At 36.2% G+C, this 21,720-nt stretch overlaps 1 protein-coding gene across 1 annotated transcript in view; it reads right to left on the bottom strand.

Annotated features, from left to right (window-relative positions):
- NSMCE2 (NSE2 (MMS21) homolog, SMC5-SMC6 complex SUMO ligase) overlaps positions 1 to 21,720 on the bottom strand; it is a 279,573-nt gene that overhangs the window by 190,858 nt on the left and 66,995 nt on the right. The window contains exon 3 of the mRNA XM_037802327.1: positions 6,218 to 6,324. Coding sequence (XP_037658255.1) covers positions 6,218 to 6,324 — 107 coding nt within the window. The remainder of the gene's footprint in view (positions 1 to 6,217; positions 6,325 to 21,720) is intronic.

The following is a 21,720-nucleotide window of genomic DNA, read 5'->3' as shown; positions in this document are numbered from 1 at the left end:
CTGTGGGTGATGACTCTGATTGGATAATTTCCATGGAGGTGTTGGTCCGCCCATTGGATGGGACTGAATTAAATTACTGGCGCAGATCAGACAGAAGGAGCGAGTTTGCTACAGCCAAAAGGGACACTTGGAAGAAAGCACAGGAGCTGCAGATGAGAGACAGTTTGAAAACAGCCGTTGAAAGCAGACTCTTGCTCCAGAGAAGCTGAGAGAAGACAAATATTCCAAGTGCAACTAAGAGTGACATTTTTGAGGAACTGCAGCCTAGAGAGGAACATCCTGGGAGAAGGCCATTTTGAAACCAGAACTTTGGAGCAGATGCCAGCACATGCCTTCCCAGCTAACAGAGGTTTTCCGGACACCATTGGCCATACTTCAATGAAGGTACCCGATTGCTGATATGTTACCCCGGACACTTTATGGCCTTAAGACTGTAACTGTGTAACCAAATAAACCCCCTTTTATAAAAGCCAATCCGTCTCTGGTGTTTTGCATTCTGGCAGCATTAGCAAACTAGAACAGGTTCCTATGGATGAAAAGGCCTGTATATGAACAATTTGAAACTTCTGACAAGAAAAGAGTTAAGAGACTGCACACCATCCTGGAGTGCTGAATGTTAGGGACGGAGGTGGGGGAGTGGAGTGGAGGGGTGGATGGGGCAGGGGACTGGACACTGGGGTGAGAGAGAAGAGGGCAGTCTCTAGTACTCTCCCACTGATTTCACTCCCCATCATCTCTCACCTTCTTGCTATTCTCCTGACAACAGTAATTTCTCTCAGGCTCAGGAATCTCCTCTACTTAAATTTGCAACTCCCAAATTAACTTTTCCCTCCTTCCTCTTTTGCCAACAACTCACAATGTCTAGTAAGCAGAGTGCATTCTCACACCTGGTCAGTAGGGGACCATCTCTTAATCACGCCCTCTGAACAGGAACTGCCTTCATATGCTATAAAATAAATTACTAGTTTTCTAAGTGAGAAATTCTCCCCAAATCTCTTTAACTAAAATGGTAACTCCCAACTTGCAAGATACCCCACAAGCTTTTATGCTAAAGAAATGTATATTAAGGTAACTTCAAAGTACGATTTACAAACCAGTCGATAAGGGTGGGGAGGCATAGGGAAGTGATATGTCAAAAACACTCTAAACTAGTTGCATAATGACAAGGCTGAGGTAAACTATACCTTTGACCCACCTCATTCTTTTATTATATCTAAGATTATACTGGTTTTAACAGCTTATGTGAAGCATATTTCCAGTCTTCTGTATTACAACATACAAGTTTTAAAAGGCAGATAAAATGTTCAGGTTAGCTTATCAAGTAAAAACTACAGTACATAGAGCACATCCAGAACAGATTTACAAGAAACAACACAAGTGGACAATTGAGCATCTAATTGCTCCGGTTAGGATAAAGAAGAAAAATATTCTCCCTCCCCGGCTTTTGGTAGGAACAGCTATAAGATACTGACTTAACCAAAAACAAATATGTAGCTGCAATTTAAATACTATAAAATCTTACCATAATCTATAAGATGCAAGTAGCACAAAAGAGAGTATTAGAGGAAAGAGAAGAAAGTACATGTGTTCTGAATTTTCCAACAAATTAGCATGCTGAAGCAGCACATATGAAAAAAACAACACAGAGGTAAAGCCTGACAGCTCTTTTAAGGTTTAAAGTTTGTTAAAGTAAAACTACATCATTAAGGATCATGATAAAAAATATATCCCAAGGTATAATGTGAACCTCAAGCTCTAGCTACTTTAGTTAAACTCCAGGACTATACTGCTCATCAAAAAACACAGAGAATGTATAATTTATCACTGTTTATTAATGTCTGAAACTAACGTGAACCAGTTATGCTATTTACCATTTAGCTTTGCCTCTCCCATTCTTTTTCACTATGAGAATTAAGGTTATAAAAAAATTGCAGGGACTGCCCACATGGTAGTAGTTGGATTTTTATCATTTCTTTAAAAAAGCACATACTTGAATATGGATTTGAGGATTACCTGAACTAAACTTGCACCCACACCTCCCACAGGATGGGGACTACAGGTTTGGTTTAAAACAAACACATTAACAGACTCAGAAATACACAACAGTACCATTGTGTTTATTGAATACATGATAAGAAGTCTCATTTCAAGAGGAGTGACCTGTGTTTGACAAGTGAAATGGCTTTTAAGGATCTATTCTTCCGTTAACTACTGCCATGACTTACCTTATGGAGCACAGTTCCTGGCACACAGTATCACTCATGTATCTGTTCATGAATGAATCACTGACCAACCTTAGGCAGGTTACTCAACTATTTTATATGCTTTAATTTTCTATATTTAAAAGCATTTTATAGACCCCTTTTCTGGCCTAATTTTCTCAAAATTAAGCCTTTGGACTGATGAAAGCATTCTGAAACTCTGACTTTGAAACCATCAGAAATATGATGCTTCCATTTCATGTCAAAGTCACATTGACAGAGAAGTTACCAGTCATATTCCCCACGTTGAGGCTCATGTGACTTTCATCTCAGATTAACCTCACTGCCACAGGAGGCAGTCCACCCAAACACCCGGCAGACGTTGCCCCCTTCAGTTATTTAGTCTCTCTGAACACTTCATTTTTCCTTCGTAGCACACACAACAATCATATTTGCATCTCTCTTTGTTAAATGTTTGTCTCCCCTTGAAGACTACAGACATCCTGAAGGTAAGGGCCATGCGGGCCTTGCTGGTAGACTTCTTTCTTTTCTTCCTACTTCTGGAACCCAGAAGTGTTCCTGGCACATGGGTATTTAGTAACTATTTATTCAATGAACATTTGAAATCAAAAAGCCAGCCAATGGCATCCCTTTAATGTCAAATAAAAGTCTGGAAATCAAGTGAAGCAACATTAGATTATCAGAGGTCTAATGTTCAGAATATCACTCTGTTCTCAAGATGAAACTGAGAACACAGTATTTCCCTGGCAGTAATTCGTATTATAGACTGTGTATCATTTTACAGCTTTCAAAACACTTTCATCGCATGTGTGGTCTCTTGACTAAAAAGTCCCAATGGCTGTCTCAGAGTGGAACTCTTTGTGGTTATATATGAATTGTTTTTAAGAGTTATGGCAGGTATATAACATATTTATTCTGAAAGTTTTTATAACTAACTTTTAGACTACCTGGGAATATTTTAGTGCTCACTGCATAATATTCCCTCTATAAAATAGCTGACTTTTTTAGTCCTAATTTTTCAAAGTTTCAAAGCTCTGAAATAATGCTGATTCCAAATAAAATCTCCAGCCATTGTAAAACATGGTAGCTCTATATTCTAAAAAGACAAAGAAAGGCAATCGGAGAGCTTCTGCTGAATGTCAAAGGGACTTCCCAGAGATTGTTGGTAAATCAATCTATACCTCTTAGGTTCCAAAGTAAACTTCTAAACCCTTTTCAGAGGTGCATAACCTTCAGAATTCTGTGAAGGTGACAGGGGAAAAGAGACATTTATTAAAAAAATAAACCATAAAGCTCTTTGACAATTAAACTTTTTAAAAACCCACAACTTTCTATGACTATATGAAAATCCATAAACAGAAAAACCACAACTATTTTGAAATTAACTTCAAGAGAGTGGTTCAGAATCTGGGAAAATGATTTAAGTAACAGAAGTACTGCAGCTCTAAAAAAGTGTATGACAGAGCAGAAAGTTAAATGGGACTGACAGGGGTTTCCATTATCTGTTTTCTTCCTTAATGATCTGACTTACAGCAATTTTTTCTTTTTTGAGGCCATGGACACCTCATACTGTGACTTAACCAGCTTATATCTAAATCCTAAATGGTATTTGAATTCCAGAGTAGGATAGGTCAAAGCCAATAAAAAGTACCTTGATAAAGTGAGCAAAGCAAAGGACTTGTTTTTAAGAAAGATCTTGTTCCACCTCTCTAAGGAGTATGTTTGGAAATCTGAGCAGAAGCTATAATAATAATATTCGGTTATCAAATTCTATTAATTTCAAAGTACAGTGATATACAGTATCTAATCTGATTCACATAATAATCTTGCGAAATAGGCAGACCAAGAATTTCAAACAAAGAAAACGAGGCTCCAAGAAATTAAGTTTCTTGACCAAGGATCATAACTCAGAAAGTGGAAGCACTAGGGCTGGAAGGGTTTCGGATCCCTACACTAGTGCTCTGTCTAAAGAACTGCCCCATCCTAGCCCTTCCCAAGCTGCTGTTCATTCTTCTTCCCTCACAAACACAAGCAACAGAGTAGCAATGCCCATAACTTCAAGTATGAAAAGAGGTGTAAAAATTTCCCTCAAAATAATGATCATACCCCACTATGTTCCTATACAGTTTCAGGTCTTAGGAATCTTATAAAATTATACAATTTACTACTCTTGGTCTTGTACAAGCTTGCATAGGGAGCATAACTTTGCATTAGAAAAGCTAAATAAATATGTTTTCTTCTCTTATGAAAGACCAGGGACTGTCCTTTCTAAGCATTAAAATCCCTAAATCCAATCTGCTCTCTAGCCTAGTGTGAGCTTAGGGCTGAAAAGTGGGATAAAATTCATAGCATAAACTTCCCTGTTTAGTAGGGTGAAGGTAATGGGATAAGGCCTGGAGATAAAAAGGAATGCTGTTAACTACTGAATATGGGAGAGGGGTATTCTTCGCTTGACATTTTTTTGAAAGTGACTTAGTTTCTTAAAGGGCGAAGAATTCAATTTTTGGTGTAAAAATGCCTTAAATTTCTGTGAATCCTAGGGTTTAATGGGAAAAAAATCAACAATAAGTTCTTTGATCACAAAATCTGATTTTCTTGCCTGGAATATACACTATGCTGTTACATTTCCACAACATGAAAGTTAAGGATAGAAAAGCTAATCAAATAACCTCCATAGAATGAAAGGGTCAAAGCAACCATGATCCACATAACAGACCTAACTCTGATTTTTGGTAGCAAACACAGGATGCATACAATAGAGCCAGCCTTGTTCTTTTAAGTCAGTGGTTTTCAATCCTGGTACAGATTAGAATCAGTTGTGTTTTAAAGATACTAATGCCCCAACTCTACTCCAGATCAATGAAATCAGAATCTCTGAGGGTAGGAACTGGTTTACTCTAGGTACTTCAGCAGGGGCTGAAACCTCTGTTGTAAAGTGCTTTGTTACCAGTTTCACATGCATCAGAATGATGTCACTTCCACATTTTCCTATGGAAGTAGCAGGACTAACCGTCACAATGGCTAGAAACATTAGAATTTTACAAACTGAATGAGTTTATTTCAGTATGAGCAGATATTCTTAAAGTTAGTCACAATATTTAATAAATACTAACCATAACCATAAAAAAAAAAAGAAACAATTTATGTAACTATGTAATACAAGAGTTAAATCGGCTTAAGGATTAAATAATATCTAAAAATTTATCTCCCACTGAATAGTAGCAACTTGGAAAATATTTGATTTTTGGAATTTTCCCATAGCTACAAGAAAAGACAAATAAAAAAAACCAGAAGCACAAGACACCCTATTACACAGGTGTACTGAAATCAGTTCACCAGGGAGTTTCCATTGCTCACAGGACAAAGGACTTCTCAGAAACATTACTGCAATCATATTGCTCATTTCTTACTCAACACAGTACTGAAAAGGATGTTGCTATGTTCCCACCTTAACTGCCTTGTGTGTTGTTCCTGTGACAGCTGGAGTCAATAAAGATAAGTCTGGCTTCTGGAAAAAACCAAAATGCCAACCTTCTTTGTTTTTGAACTTGCTCTAAAATTCTTCTCTATTATCTAATCCTATGAATTTTGCAATATTAGTTAAAACTGGAGAACGGGTAACTGAACCTAGTCTAAATTGTATGCTTAAGCAGATAAACAATGAAAACAAGGTGTATATAATATTCAGCATTAAAAAAAAATCTACTCACATTTGAAGGAAGCTTATACTAAAAATTTCAAGACAAAAAGAGGCAAGAAAATCTAAAACAGATTTAATATCCTAATTAACCAAGGTAGCCCAGTTGGGAAAATATTTAAGATTTCTATTCTATGAGATTTCCAGATTAAAAGGAAATTAATAGCTGCTATAGTAAGGAAAGGAAATAGTAAACGTTAGACAAGAATTTTGATTTTGTGTTCCTATTTTTAGGTCAGTGAGTTGTAACCAAATATAACAAGGTTAATGGGTGTGAATAAACAAATATTTAACTTACATGATTTATTGCATATTGAACAGCCTTTACATAATGGTTTAGTTCTCGATCCATTATGGCAAATTCAACCATTGCCTTGTCCATACTATATTCACTACTCACTTCAGCTGAAAGGAAAAAAAAAAAAAGATAGCAACAATTATTTTCCCCTTAAAAATGCCATTATCTGGAAAAGGATACATTAATATAATCTTTATCAGTCAATGGTCTAAAATACTCTGTAAAGATTTTACACATTTTTAAAAAGCTTCTCAACATATGCTTGCTTCACTCAAAATTCCAATACACTCAGTAGAACAAAGCTCAATGGCAGTGTTGGGATGAAAAGAAAGGTAGATTCATTCTCAGGAGTTCTAGATTTTGCCACTTACTTGTATGATCACAGATCAAACACTACACCTTTCTCAGCCTCAGTTCCCTCATCCATTAAAGAAGCCACACAAACCTCGCAAGATTATTAAAAATCAAATAAGGAAGACTTCCACTTCTAGTTATGGTAGAGTAGTTATTTGGACCAATCCTGCTACTGAAAACAACTAAACATTTTGGATAAAAGAGTACAAAAAAATCTTTAAAAACGAAAGTAAAAATCTAGGGCAAACCCTAAAAGATAAGTGGAGCAAGAGAACACCAAATTTGCATACCCTCTCATGTTAGGCTGCAATCCCTACTCCTCAGTATCTTACCTACCTTGGGACCACAGGGAGGTTGGCCTGGGCCACTAAGCAGAAGAGGGGAAAAAGGATAGCAAAAACCAGCCTGTTTCTGAACAACTGTGGCCACAAAACAGCCCTCAAGGATTTGTAGCCTGGGTTCCCCTCGCCTGAGAGGGCTAGAGAACCCAAGCTTGACCTTGGTGTGAAGTGGTCTCAGACCGACAGGTATATTGCAGAAGCCAACATAAATCCTCTTGGAAGAAAGCACTTTCATCCTGGTTCTCAAATAACCCCTACGAATAATTTTTAAGGATAGCAACAATCACAGGGGAAAATGATAAAATCCTCATGGTGAAAAAAACAAAAAGATCCCAAACCCTTAAACACCCTAAAACAAGAAAACATGGCACCAAGAATAAGAAGCAGCAGAAACAGATGCACAAATGTTTCAAGTATTGGAATTATCTGTCAGAGATGGAAACAATATGCTGACTATGTTTTTAAAAATAAAATACCTGCAGGGAACAAGAGACTTGCAGACTGGAAAAGATCAAGTGAGGGTAATGTATTTAAAAGTGCTTGAAAAAATTTTGATTTCAAGCTCAACACACATAATTTAATAGATCAGGACAAAGTAGAGATACAGGATCATAAAAATTTTAACATTAAAAAAGATGAATGAAAAGAAAGTAAAGTTGACAAATCACATTTTGGAATGCACGCCCTCAAAGACTCCATTCAAATATCTTAGACCAATGTCAGTATTTCTTGTCTACTCTAAAGAACATCCCAAAGTCATCACAAAGATGTTCTAAAGAACATCCCAAAGTCATCACAAAGGACATCCCAAAGTCATCACAATATAAAATCCATTTACATTTGGCTTTTAAAAATGATTTCCCTAGCCTTTTAAATTATGTTTTAATTTTACATTTGGCCAATTACAGGCTTATTCCACTGACTATCCCCTGGGTTAATGTGTTTCTGGTGGAATACCTCTTGGCTTTTAATAGCCAGAGGTCACAGAATGTACATACATCTCAATACGGATTTCTTTTTGGGAGACAGAAGGGGAACAATGTATATAGAAGGAAATTTTGCATTTATGATCCCCAAATAAAATACAAAATTGTAACAAAATAATGTGTGGAAAAAGTCTCAAGTCATATTCCAAATGGAACTGGTACACTGTCCATCACTTGTCAATGTTTTGAAAATGTGTGGATGTCAACAAAGGAGGTATTGCTGTTTAGATGTTGGTGGAACACAGACATGTATATTTTGCTACATATAAATCAACTGTTTGTTAACAAGCATTTTAATCACTTGATGGTCAGGAAGAGATTTCAAAACAATTTATATCCTAATATGATGGATTGTGGCTTGAATACAGGCATTTTACTACACTTAGCTGCATTTCTGTGAACTGATTAAGAACTTGTGGTTGCTGCAATATATTTTAATTTTACTGTTTAAAATATTGAAAAAAAACAGACTCCTGGTTTCACACAAGTCTTAACTAGTTAAAAGAAATGATGATCTTTTTTTAAATTTTTCTTAGTGGAATCAGTATATTTTATGGGCACCGTATAGCATAGTATTCCGATACTGTAATCAAAGTAGTGTGTCAAGTTAGTATCTTCAGCAAAGATAAGAGCATAACCTCTGCTTTTCCAAAAATCCAATAATTAGAGGCAAACCTCAACTAAATAGGAATTCAGTAAAGATTCTATCAGGGGGCAAAAGTCTTTGAAACATAAAAAATAAAAGTTTGTTATTGTCAGAAGTGTGCCTGGGACATTAAAAATGCTATAAAAGAGTCTGCAAAGTAAAATATATGGGATGATGGTTCTCATTCCTAAGGTCCCATGGATGCTAGTAAGACATGAACCAGACAGCAATTTGAATTAGAAGGCCAGAGACTTCCCTGCAAAGGATAAAATGAACGATGGCTGGGTCTGTGTTCAACAGCATAGAGCCTAAGTGAAGAGTCTTTGGAGACTGCCTGCGGCTTACAGGCAGCCCCAGCTAAAGTTTCAGGGTCCAAGAATGTTGGCACAAGTCCAGTGAAGAACACAAGTGCAGCCTGAGGCAATAAAGGGCAAACACGAGAAGAGTTCAGGAATTTAGTCCTAAAAAGAACAGAGAATCACTCCACATCTGGAAGTGGTGTGGAGTGAGATAAACTCAAGCTAAAGTCTGAGTATCATGGTTTGCTGTGGAAAGGGTATTGGAGAGACCAGAGATGGAAGGCAAGAAGAAGAGAATTCTACAACAAAATGTTGAAGAGGCCTTGAGAATGTCCCTATCAAGTAACAACCTCCCCAGCTATTTTAAGATTATTTTTGTGATTCTTTTTGTTCTTTTTGTTAGCCCTTATTCCCCTATTGCAATAACTTCTTTCTAGAAATAAGATCTGTATGTATGTTTCAGGAACAACAGGCTAGGGAAGGCGCAGGGAATTTGTGTCCTGTTCTACTAAAGACTTGAGGTGGAGAAAGAACATAGTGATGCATGAAAAAGGCAAAGTGGCCAAATCACTAGAGACTTCTGGGGTAGGGGTGGATAAGCACATAAACACAGAGTTGGCTGTTGCCTAAAAGCAGCTGGAGGATGGGGGAGGTGTGGAGAGATTGACCAGTCAGAGGCTCCTTGTTCCATTATTCCACACTATATAGTTCCATCATCAAAATTCTCTCACTTTCAGATGGAAAGCCCTTCTTACAAACTAAATCCTACACATCCTTCAAGGACTGTGCTCAAGCCCTACCTTCTTTTAAATCATATCAGCCTAGAAGATCTCCTCCTTCACTTAATTTATCTCCACACCTTTACTTGATACTTTGGCACATTTAATCATAAACAATCTTGTCTTTCTTATATGCAATCGTCTCACTTGTCCAAACAGATTTCAATCCAATTTAGGGCAAGAATGATGCCTTAGTGTTCTGCAGATCCAACAAAGAATTACAGCAACCGCTTCTTCAATATTCTTATATAGTCATTAATTAATAAATCTGAAAATTAAACTTTTATCAAACTATAAATTGTCTTATCTCAGATATTGAATTGAATTAAAATGTAGACATATGATATAAAGTTATATGCCTAGTATATTTGCATTGTGATTTTTCCATAGGAAAAAATTTGATACTAACATTGGTGAAAAGAAAAAAAATCACACAAAATATGTTTAAAATGTATAGAATGACAATCTAGAGAGGAAAAGAATTATGTCTACCATGCCTCTGAAAGTCTGGTATTAGAGAAGTTTCAGGCAAATGATAAGGCATGGAAAGTAATGATAATGATAAAAAATATATATATATAAAATAGCTGTAGCTAACAGTAAATGAGCACTTATTATGTAACGGATTATACTGAGCACTCTATTTACATTAATCCTCACAATAACATTGAGAGGTATTTTTATCTCCACTTAACATACGTGAAAACTAAAGCATGAAGCAGTTGAAGTAACTTGCTCAAGGCCACAAATGTAAGCCACAGAGGCAGGCCTCCAACTCAGGCTGGCTAAATGCCAGGTTTAAACACTTGTCCACCTGTGCTAAAAGTTTCACACAAGAGGAAAAGGACGAGTACCTTCAATTCCTCCATGAATAGCTAGGGAACAAATCCTGAGGAAGGATGAAGTCAAAGGCCCTAGTGGTCTGTTAAAATAATGCAGTGTTTCCAAGTAAGACACTGGGCAATGCCACTCATATGCTATCAGACCTAAAGAAAAGTTCTTTCCAACTTCCTTTGTAAATGAGTTCCTTTAGAGAGAATGGAAAACAAAGGAAAACAATGTTGCTCCCCTTCACACCCCTTTTTAGAAGATTAATACATTTTAACACTGGTGAAGAAAGTGACCTTTGGTCTTAGCAAGGGTCATATGAGGAGCTACAAAAGCAACCAAGTGACCCCCTGGATATTAGAACAACAAAGTCAACTCTACCTGCTAAGAGGTCAAGCCTGCGCTAGTCCCAGAGCACTGGCAGCAGCAGGGATGGAAGTAGCAACTATGGGCTGACTCCCAGAAAGCAAATGGAGGGCAACAGTAGAGAAATGTTCACATTGGAAGGCTTCACCTTGAAGAGATACTTCTGAACAGAGCTTGGAGTCAAAACCACTTTAACGATCCACGTCCTTGACTCCCCAGTCAAGCAAAAGCTGGGAATATTTACATTTCTTCAAGGTGCCATTTTATGAGCATTTATTTAGCACAGTCAACTCTCGTTTGTGTTCATCAAATGAACCTAAGTGATACAGCTGAATGTTCATTTCCAAGTCAGTACATATTGGGGAAGTCTTGTGGGGAGGTCTTGGTGACCATGTGAGACTTGTGTAACACACCTGACAATATTAATTAAGCAACTGCTCCAAGAATTTAGTACAATAGCTAAAATATGTCCCCCCAACCCACCCCAGCAAATCAAGTCCAAAGGGCACAGATAATCCCTGATTTATGTCATAAAAGTATCCCTGTTTCCGTAACTATACCAATGCCAGGGCTGTCTCCCTACAAATACCAACACTACAGACTGATAACAATAGTCCCCAAGAACTTTAAAAGTGTTATTTAGGCTAGGCAGGCCATAGAATTAAAGCTATTCTTTAGAGATGGTTTCTGTTTTGTTTTGTTTTCCTTTCCTGTTCAGTGGCAAACCCTAGAAAACCAAAGAATGATAATCACTGAAGTGTTGGAGACTGAAGTACGCTAACAGTTATGCACTAGAAAAATACATCTGAATGGATGAAGCTGGCCTGCCTGCATATAACTTTCCTAACGTCAAACAAATCAACAACTATGCAATCTAAGCAGCCACACTATTCATTAGGCATGTCATCGGCTATCATCAAAACGTGCTAATGGCAAGATTATAACTATTACTCCAATTTTCTGAAATGTTGACTAGGCAGTAAGTTACAGTATCAGTAGAATATTAAGCAGAAATAGGGTATTTAGTACAGCAAATACAACTTAAAATTCATGAGATTTCAATGAGAGGAAGATGATGGCTGCAGCAGGGACAAGTATGAAAGTGAAATAGTAATCAATGCTGGATGTCTTGAATATGAGGGACCAGAGGCAAAGTAAGGTAGAAAGGATAGATCTAAAAAAGGAAAGGATGGAGGAGACAAACTAGCTATTTTTATGGATGTGGACTCAAGTAAGACAAATTCCAGGTCTCTGTTTGTGGCTAAAAGACACAGGAAGTAAACCGGTACCAATATGTAATTTTCATATAGCAGAGCTTGGGCAAATAAGAGTTTACCCAGCCGAAGTTCCAGGATTGTCAAGTCTTACATGCTCAATATAATGCCATTTTCTAGGTTGCAGCTTAAAAAGTAGCAGAAGAGGGGAGCAAAAGAGTCTTTATCTTGGTTTCTGCAAGTCCAGGTGGGATGGTCGAAAGACCAATTAAGCACACAGCAACCAGTTCAGCAACAATGTGAGGTAAATGATATACCCCCGTGATGCAGTTCCTTTACCAAATATTCTGAGTCAGGTCCCTCCCTAGCCACAGCTATCCTACAGCTGCACCCTAAGGTGTGAACTAGAGAGAAATAAACTCTCTTCCCTGAGGCCCAGGGATTCGGGAAGCAGAAGGAAACAGGTCAGAGACCAGTTAAGATTCCTTGTCAGCCCCCAGGTCTTTGGTAGAATGAAACCAGGCATGAAAATGAAGACATTTTTTCTCTCTCTTTCTCTTGGCAAATCCATACACAGCGGCTCCTCTCTACAAAATGTCCTTCTGCTTTGCTCTACCGTTCTCTACGGTGTCAGCCACAACATCCTTTTCAAGGACTTGCTACACTCTCCTGAATAGGACTGAATACTTTATGACTTCTTTACTTTTACAACTAGGATACCTGTGTGTGTGTGTGTGTGTGTGTGTGTGTGTGTGTGTGTGTTAGGGAGGAACACTCTCAAGACAAATCTCACTTACTTAACTCTTTCAACTTTATGTCTCTAATTCCACTGCAGTTTTGCCCATGGCCAAGCTGTTTCCTGAAATTCTGTCCTAAACAAATAAAAACTGCAGATTGAGGTGTTTTTTTATTCTACAGTTATGTACAGACATGCCTGAACAGGAGCACTACCAATTATAAATAGTTGATTAAATTCAACTCCATGTATATTATTAGTAAAATATTAGGCTGAGACAAAGCAAAAATATAGTGTTCTTATGGGTTTGCTGACTTCAATTCCAACATGAATCATATACTCAGAAGAATCTGATAAATATTAAACATCATAAAGTACATTTATCCATTTTGGCAAGGAAGACGGAAAGGAGGCAGGGAATTGCTTGACTATATTTTAAATTTTCTAGAATAAACGGGACATATAGTCACATTTTACTTTCTGAAACAGGGAGTATTTCCTAATATCTTCAAATTAAAACTTGATTCTTCTATATTTTATAAACAAAACATTTTGTTCTTTTTGGATAAACTTAAACGATAGCATAAAGTACATCTCCTCTATTCCACCCCTCAAAAAAAAAACACAAAAAAACCAAAACTCCTTTCTCTCTGAAAACACAGCTCTAACTACCTTCTTGAACTTGGTTATTTCTCACTCTGCCCCTTTAGAGTCATAATTATTTCTCCATTTAGATATTAGTGTGGTAAAGTTAAAATTGAATCCACTGGAAATAATAGCAAAGAGATTACAAGTGTGATACAAACTAGTAAGCTGCTGGTTTCCTTTTTAAACAGTGAATATGGGGGAAAACCTCAAGAAATACCTTTAAAGTCATATTTTCTTTACCCACTTATTCAATTCTCTTACCATAATACTACAGAAGAGGGAAGTGGTATGAGATACTAGCTCAAAAAGCCAGTTCTGGAGCCAGATTACATTCAAATCTAGACTATATTACTTGCTAACTATGTGGTCCCTGACAAATCACTTTATTAGAATCTCAGTTTCCTTTTCTGTATAATGGGTACAACAACAGGACCTACCTCATAAAGTTGATATGAGGACTAAAGGAGATAATGTAGGTAAAATGCTCAGCATGGGTTCTGGTCCACAGTAAAGCATTAACTAAACACTTTGTCATTATAATTATTATAAAATGGATAACTACTCTGCAAAAGTCTAAAGAGTGTAAATATTGAATGCATTTTGCCCTTGGGACCAAAAAGTATCAAATGAAGATCATCTTAACTCTCAGCTGTTTTTACTAACTTGAGATCAAAGCACTAAGTTGACATCACAAGACTGCAATGCCCAATGCTAAGCTTTATAAAATCTCCTCTCCACCGCCACCACCTATGAAAGTCCAGAAACTCATTCACCTAGCAAATGCTTATGGAGTACTGACTACTTACCAGGCAGAGGGAACAAATGCTTTGAAGCAAGAGGAAGAAGTTCACACTGCTCACAAAAGGTAGGAAAGGTGAGGTGTAAATCTGAACTGTGTCTTGTAGGATAAGTGTTCACCAGACTGGGGAAGAGGCTAAACAAATGCCCTCACTTCTCTCTGCAAAGGCTGACTGATAGTTCAAATGGTCAAACAAAACACTGGGAATGAAGAGAGGAGAGAGACATAGATAAAAAAAAAAGGAACAAATCTTCACTGAGCACTGACTGCAGCCTGTAACATATTACTTCGAATATACCACTTCATCTAATCCTTTGCTACAACAATGTCAATTAGGTATTATTAAGCATATCTTAGAGATAAGGAAAATGATGCTTATAGAGGCTAAATTATTTGCCCCAGGTCACACAGTTTAATAATTGGTGGGGTTAGGAACTGACCCTGGGTTTGACTTAAAGTCAAGCATGGACACATTCATGCCTTAACCACTACTTAAAAATAAATAAAATATATTTCATGCAAAAGTCACAGAATATACTGAATAACCTGTTCCCTAGTTAAAGGAATTCTCCTAAATATTACTTTCTTTTGGGGGGGGGGTGAAAAGGGAGGGAAGGAGGGAGAAAAGGAGGAAAAGAGAGAAGTGGGAGAGGAAACTAATAATTCTAGTCACAGAGTAATGGAAACCATTACATCTTTCATAATATAGATAGATATTTCCTTAGTAATCACAGTTAATGTTCTATAAACTACCATGGTAAAGGCAGCAACTCAAAATATTGTTCTAAGTAAATTCAGTGGTAAATTAAATTCATAAAATCACAGCAATCAATCTCTGAATACAATCTAGTTTCTCCCAGTCAACAAATGCAGCACTGGCTTTAAGTAATCTCAGGCTATGGGCATTTATCATTTTAAAGCACACCTGCAGAAGAGAATCCACAATCTCTTTTGGTTACCTAATACAAGGCTCCCAAATCCTCAAGGTCAGTCTGTCTTACTTGACTTAAACCCTTTTCCACAACTTTCTTGCCCATTTCTCCCTATCTAATCCCTAGGAGACTAGAAACAAATAGTGAATTCAATGTAGTAAGTAATATTTTCAGCAGCATTTCCCAACCTGCTTAATTTCAACAAATTCTACTTCTCTCTGGTCTTTAAAAATCCTTGGCAGTGCCCAAATCTTTGAAGCTGAAGGTACAGAGGCTTAAGGAACAGAGCCTGGCTTTGACTTTTGGTTTAACACCAAAGCTCTGGCATGGATTTGTGGTCACGAAGACAAAAGGCAGTGAGGCTTAAACCTCATATGATTATTAATAAAATAATTGAGAATATAGGTTAAAAAAAAACCAACACAGTGCCTCAAACACAGTAGATGCTTAATATATGGAGGGAATTTTGCTGTTAACTAAATGTATTTTGCAATTCTCCCCAGTACGAATCTGTCACTTAAGCTAGTCTCTACTGAATCACAGCGTTATTCCACCCATTAAAAAAGAAATACTTTTTAGAATTAATAAAGCATACAGTTGAAAAATTCAAACAGTACAATAATGTGGCATCTCCAATCCTCCAAATTCCCTACCCAGAGGCAAACATTTGTTTTGAGGTTCTTGGGAATATAATCCCATTACACATACTCTATGTATAAGGTATTCCCTTTTAAAAAGGACTACAGAAATTAAAAAACTTATAGGAATAGCAGAAATAAGAAATTTAAAATTACTAAATCTGAGGAAAATTATTCTCAGAATGTCTTTTATTGAAAATCTTACGATCTTTCCATGCCATAGACTAAGGCACAGAAATGATAGTGTCAAAATATTCATTCTAAAATAGCATAAAGACAAATGCCTGGGAAAACAACATGAACTATCCTAAAAAAACAAGAAAGGAGCAATGCTAACCAAAGAACAGAATATGTGTTAGAGGGGAAACTTCCATTCTCTCATTGAACAAATGTTTTACTAGCACAGAGCATGTGCCTGCAGTATGCTGGATGCCCTGAAGAGAGAAGTAAATAAGGTAAACATTGCATCTTCTCTCAAAGGCTCTTCCAAATTCCCATTCAGTGAACACATTTCTTAAAAGCTCTGATATGACTATCTGGCCTTTGTCTCTCATTGTGATGAGAAAGTCTGTTCCACTTCTAAATAGCTCTAATGATTAGAGTACTTCCCAAGAGGGAGGTGCTGAATCAGTCCCAGGCAATGACAATTATACATTTGAATTGTTTGTCCATGCACATTGACTTATTTACACCTCATAGCCTACCTATAGAGTGCTCTTCCTTCTGTTTTATATGGTTGAGGAAATGAGGTTCAGAGCAGTTAAGTGATTCCCCTTAAGTCACACCTCAATATAAGAAGCAGGACCTGAACTCTGGTCCTCTATTCCAGAGCTACAAAAGAGTCACCTCCTGGGCCACAGAGAAGATGTCAAATCTCATCCAGATCAGAACCTTTCAAATACGTGAAGGTGGCCATTACACATCTTCGACCTTGCAATCTTTGTTTCTCTAAGATATATAATGATAAACTTCCTCCACCAGGTTGACTTGTCTTCATTTGAAGATGCTTCATTTGTCAGCATCTCTTATGAAAGATGGACTTCAGAATAAAAAACAATTAACTACAGCAATGGCTTAATCAAGACTGTGATAACATTACTTTTACCACTGTGAATACAGGATGATCTAGTCAATTAAAAAAAAAAAGAAAAAAAAACCTCAACAGAAAACAACTATTAAGACGGACTCTCCCTTCTGATATTTCTACCACCGGAATTTTCAATCTTAAATTGAAAACATAAGACTGTCAGATTTCATGTTACTGAAATCCGGCATTCCCTTTAATTCAGGAGCTTGAATGAATTTCAATCTGTCATTTAATTTATCAGTTTACTTCCCCTATTTTGTGATCTATAAACTTGACAACCTTTCCTTTTTTAGTTTTCTTTCAAGAAGTTAAATAATAGCTGGCATTTATTGAGCATTTACTATTTGCCGTTCTTCCAAGCACTTTACTTCCATCATCTCGCTTAATCCTTACAACAGCTCTGAGAAGAAAGCACAATCATTATCTCCATTTTATAGAAGAATAAACAGGTTCAGAGAGGTTAAGTGCCTTGAACCAAGGTCATACAGCTAACAAGCTGTAGGAGGGAAGGCTCAAATCATGGTCCATTAAATAACAGCCCATGCTCCTAAATACCTCAATAATCAACACCCTTTGGGTATAATCCATTTCCATGTCAGAAATTTTGTCAAAAGCCTTACTAACATCTACAGGTATTATATTAGACAGCATCCCTACTTGACCTAAGGTAGTCATCTTAGTGAAAGATTAAGAAAAAAGAAGAAACTGGGGTGAACAAGAACAAAAATATCAAATACGTTCATAAGTGAGATAGCTACCCAAAAAGGTTATTGATCTTTATCTTGCAGAGGGATAGCAACTGACTTATTCCAGCATATCTCTCTACTCATTTTAAGTAAATTTATACTAGGAAAAAGATTACAAATGGGGTCAGTCCACTTTAAATTAGAAAGTTAATGAAGGAACAGTTTAAACAGAGATGAAGTCTTTAAAATTTATAAGCATAAATTTTAAGATATTTGATAAGATGTTTATAGTTTATAAGACCCACGAGAACACAGGCTGTCATCTTTAGTATCTACCTAACTCTCAAATCTTGGTTTAAATGAGTAGTATTTTGTTCTAAGGAATATATTTCTTTGAAGAAAAAGTGGAAGAGTGACAATCATAAAGGAAAGGAACTACTAGAGTTCATATTCTCATCTGTTGGAGGATAATTTTGATGTTTAATATTTTTGGAAAGTGAAATAATTTAATTTCAAGAAGACAGTGGCAAATAAATCTTTAAAAATTTAAATCACTGACAGAAAATAAGACATAATTTACTACAAATATTAAAAACTGTCCTGATATAGCATATCTCCTTACATTTGCACCACCACAGAGTACAAGTTCCTAAAAAGATGTCTCTCAGAGATTTTGTAAAACAATTCTTATTTTTTCTCATTATTTACATTATCTTTTCTAAGATGTCTTATTTTTGTTATAATTGACTTAAATTGGCAGTGACTCCCAACATTGTTACTGTCTTCCCTTCTTTAAAAACCTCTTTATCAAAGAAATAACAATCTATAAACACTTAAATCTATTACAAACCTCTCCAAGAACTCTTGCTGGATGAAATAAACTACGTGTGTAATGGGAATAATTACCCACTATACCTGTCTTTGGATGACAATTATAATACACTGCAAAATAAGAAATAAGGAACTATTAATATTCACTGAGCAATTGACTCTAAACTCCAGGGTATCAATTACAACTCTGCAGTAGTATTTATAAAATGGGAGGTTCCAATCAATCACATCCCACATAAGGGCACCACTCTCTGCAACTGAAAAGAACCAAACAACATGTAAACCCTAAAACTCTGAAGTCATCTCAGACTCCTCCCTCTCCTACATCCTCTACATTGAACAAGTCACCAAGTTCTATTAATTCTGCCTACTAAAGTTTCAACTATTATCTCCTTTCCACCATTCCAACTCTAGCTGACTTAATTTCAACTTTTATTATTTTTTCTCAAAATGCTGTTTTGCTTCCTTAATGATTTCCACTTCCAATCTCTTTTCCCTCGAATACTTCTTCCGTGTATTAGAGGGAAATACACAAACTCTCTTTCTCAAGTACAAGTCTGATGTTATTAAGAACCTATCATAGTCTACTTCTGGAAATCATGTAAGAAGGAAGGAGGAGAATAATCCCTGAGAGACTGGAAATTTAGGAGGTGAGATCTACAATTGCCCCACCTTACTATCTTGAGGGAGTTTTCAGACTGCAGAGCACACAATCCCAATCAAAATGCCAGCAGACATTTTTGTAGAAATTGATAAGCTGATTCTAAAATTCATATGTAAATGCAAAGGACCTAGAATAATCAGAACAATTCTGAAAAAAGAAGGATAAAGTTGGAGGACTAACATTACCAGATTTCATGACTTATTATAAAGCTACAATAATCAGTGTGATATTGGAGTAAAGATAAACAGAAGAGAGCCCAAATACAGACCCACTGATCTGATAAAGGTACAAAGATACAGTCTTTTCTTTTTTAACAAATGGCACTGGGATAGCTGGATAGCCAGATGTAAAAGAAGAAAGAGAGAAAGAGAGAGACAGAGAGAGAGAGAGAGAGAGAGAGAGAGAGAGAGAGAGAGAGAGAGAGAGAGAGAGAGAGAGAGAGAGAGGGAGAGGGAGAGAGGAAGGAAGAAAAAAAGAAAGAAAGAAAAGAAGAAAGAAAAAAACTTGGATCCATACTTTGTGCCAGATACAATGTATTACAGATCCCAATGTAAAATCTAAAACTATAAAATTTCTAGAAGAAATTATAGGAGAAAATCTTTGTGAACCTGGGTTAGGCAATGATTACTTTGATATAACACCAAAAGCACAATCCATAAAAGAACAAATTGATACATTGGATGTCATCAAATTAAAAACTTTCTACTCTTCAAAAGACACTGTTAAGAGAACAGACTAGAAGAAAATATTCACAAATCATGTATCTGATAAAGTACTTATATGCAAAATATATAAAGAACTCTCAAAATTCAATTAAAAAAACAATAACCCAATTAAAAGCAGGTAAAAAGATTTGAATAGACACTTCACCAAAGAAGATTAATGAATGCCAAATAAGCATATGAAAAGATACTCAATGCAATATATCATTAGAGAAATACAAATTAAAACCAACATGAAATACCACTACATCTATTTTAAATAGCTAAAATTAAGAAGACTGCCCATACCAAGTGCTGATAAAGATGTGGAGCAACTAGAGTGGTTTTCTTTTAAATTAGACAAATTGTAGGTTTATAGACCAATCATGCATAAAATACAGGATTCCCATATACCATCCTATTAACACCTTACATTGGTCTGGTACATTTGTTACAACTGATGAAAGCACATTTTTATAATTGTACTATTAACTATAATGCATAATTTAACTTAGTTCACTGTTTATGTTGTGCAGATATTTTTAAAAATTTTATTCTAGTAACATATATACAACCTAAAATTTCCCCTTTTAATCACATTCAAATATAAAATTCAGTGTTAATTATGTTCACAATGTTGTGCTACCATCACCACCATCCATGACCAAACTGTCCCATCACCCCAAACAGAAACTCTGTCCAAATTGGGCATTAACTTCCCATTCCATTCCCCAACCCTGTTCCCTAGTAAACAATTTTCTAGATTCTGACTCAATGAGTTTGCTTATTCTAATTCTTTCATATCAGTGAGATCATATAATATTTGTCCTTTTGTATCTGGCTTCTTTCACTCAATATGATGACTTTAAAGTTCATCCATGTTGTCACATGTATCAGAACTTTATGCCTTTTTTACAGCTGAATAATATTCCATTGTGTGTATACACCACAGTTTGTTTATCCATTCATCAGTTGATGGACACTTGAATTGCTTCCATTCTTTGTCACTTATGAATAATGCCACTATGAACATTAGTGTGCAATTATCTGTTTGAGTCCCTGTTTTCAATTCTTTTAGGAATATACGTAGAAGTGGGATTGCTGGGTCATATGGTAATTCTACAAATTATCTTCCACAGCAGCTGCACCATTTCAAATTGCATTCAGCAACGAATGAGTCTTCCTATTTCTCCGCATCCTCTCCAAAACTTGTAATTTTCCATTCTTTTTCTAATGATAGCCATTGTAGTGGGTTTGGAAACGGTATCTCATGATTTTCATTTGCATTTGCCTAATACCTAATAATGATGAACATCTTTTAATGTGTTTTCTGGGCATTTGTATATCCTCTTTGGAGAAATGTCTATTGATGATCCCATTTTTTAAATTGGATTGTTAGTCTTTGTACTGTTCAGTTGAAAATTTTCTTTACATATTCTGGATATTAAACTCTTACTGGATATGTGGTTTCCAAATATTTTCTCCCATTGTGTAGGATGTCATTTTACTTTCATAATAAAATCCTTTGAGAAGCAATTGGTGTTTCCAAAATAATTGTGGGAGACTTCAACACATCACTCTCTCCTATAGATAGATCAACCAGACAGAAGACCAATAAGGAAAGTGAAAACCTAAACAATCTGATAAATGAATTGGATTTAACAGACATATATAGAACACTACATCCCAAATCACCAGGATACACATTCTTCTCTAGGGTTCACGGAACTTTCTCCAGAATAGATCATAAGCTGGGACATAAAAAAAGCCTCAATAAATTTAAAAAGATTGAAATTACTCAAAGCACATTCTCTGACCATAATGGAATAAAATTAGAAGTCAATAACCATCAGAGACTTGGAAAATTGACAAATACCTGGAGGTTAAACAACACACTCCTAAACAATCAGTGGGTTAAAGAAGAAATAGCAAGGAGGCGGGGCAAGATGGCAGACTGGTGAGCTGTAT

This window comes from Choloepus didactylus, chromosome 14, assembly GCF_015220235.1.
Source record: "Choloepus didactylus isolate mChoDid1 chromosome 14, mChoDid1.pri, whole genome shotgun sequence".
In the NCBI taxonomy this organism is placed as follows: domain Eukaryota; kingdom Metazoa; phylum Chordata; class Mammalia; order Pilosa; family Megalonychidae; genus Choloepus; species Choloepus didactylus.
Note: the sequence above shows the minus strand (reverse complement) of the source record. Positions and strands in the feature narration are given on the sequence as shown.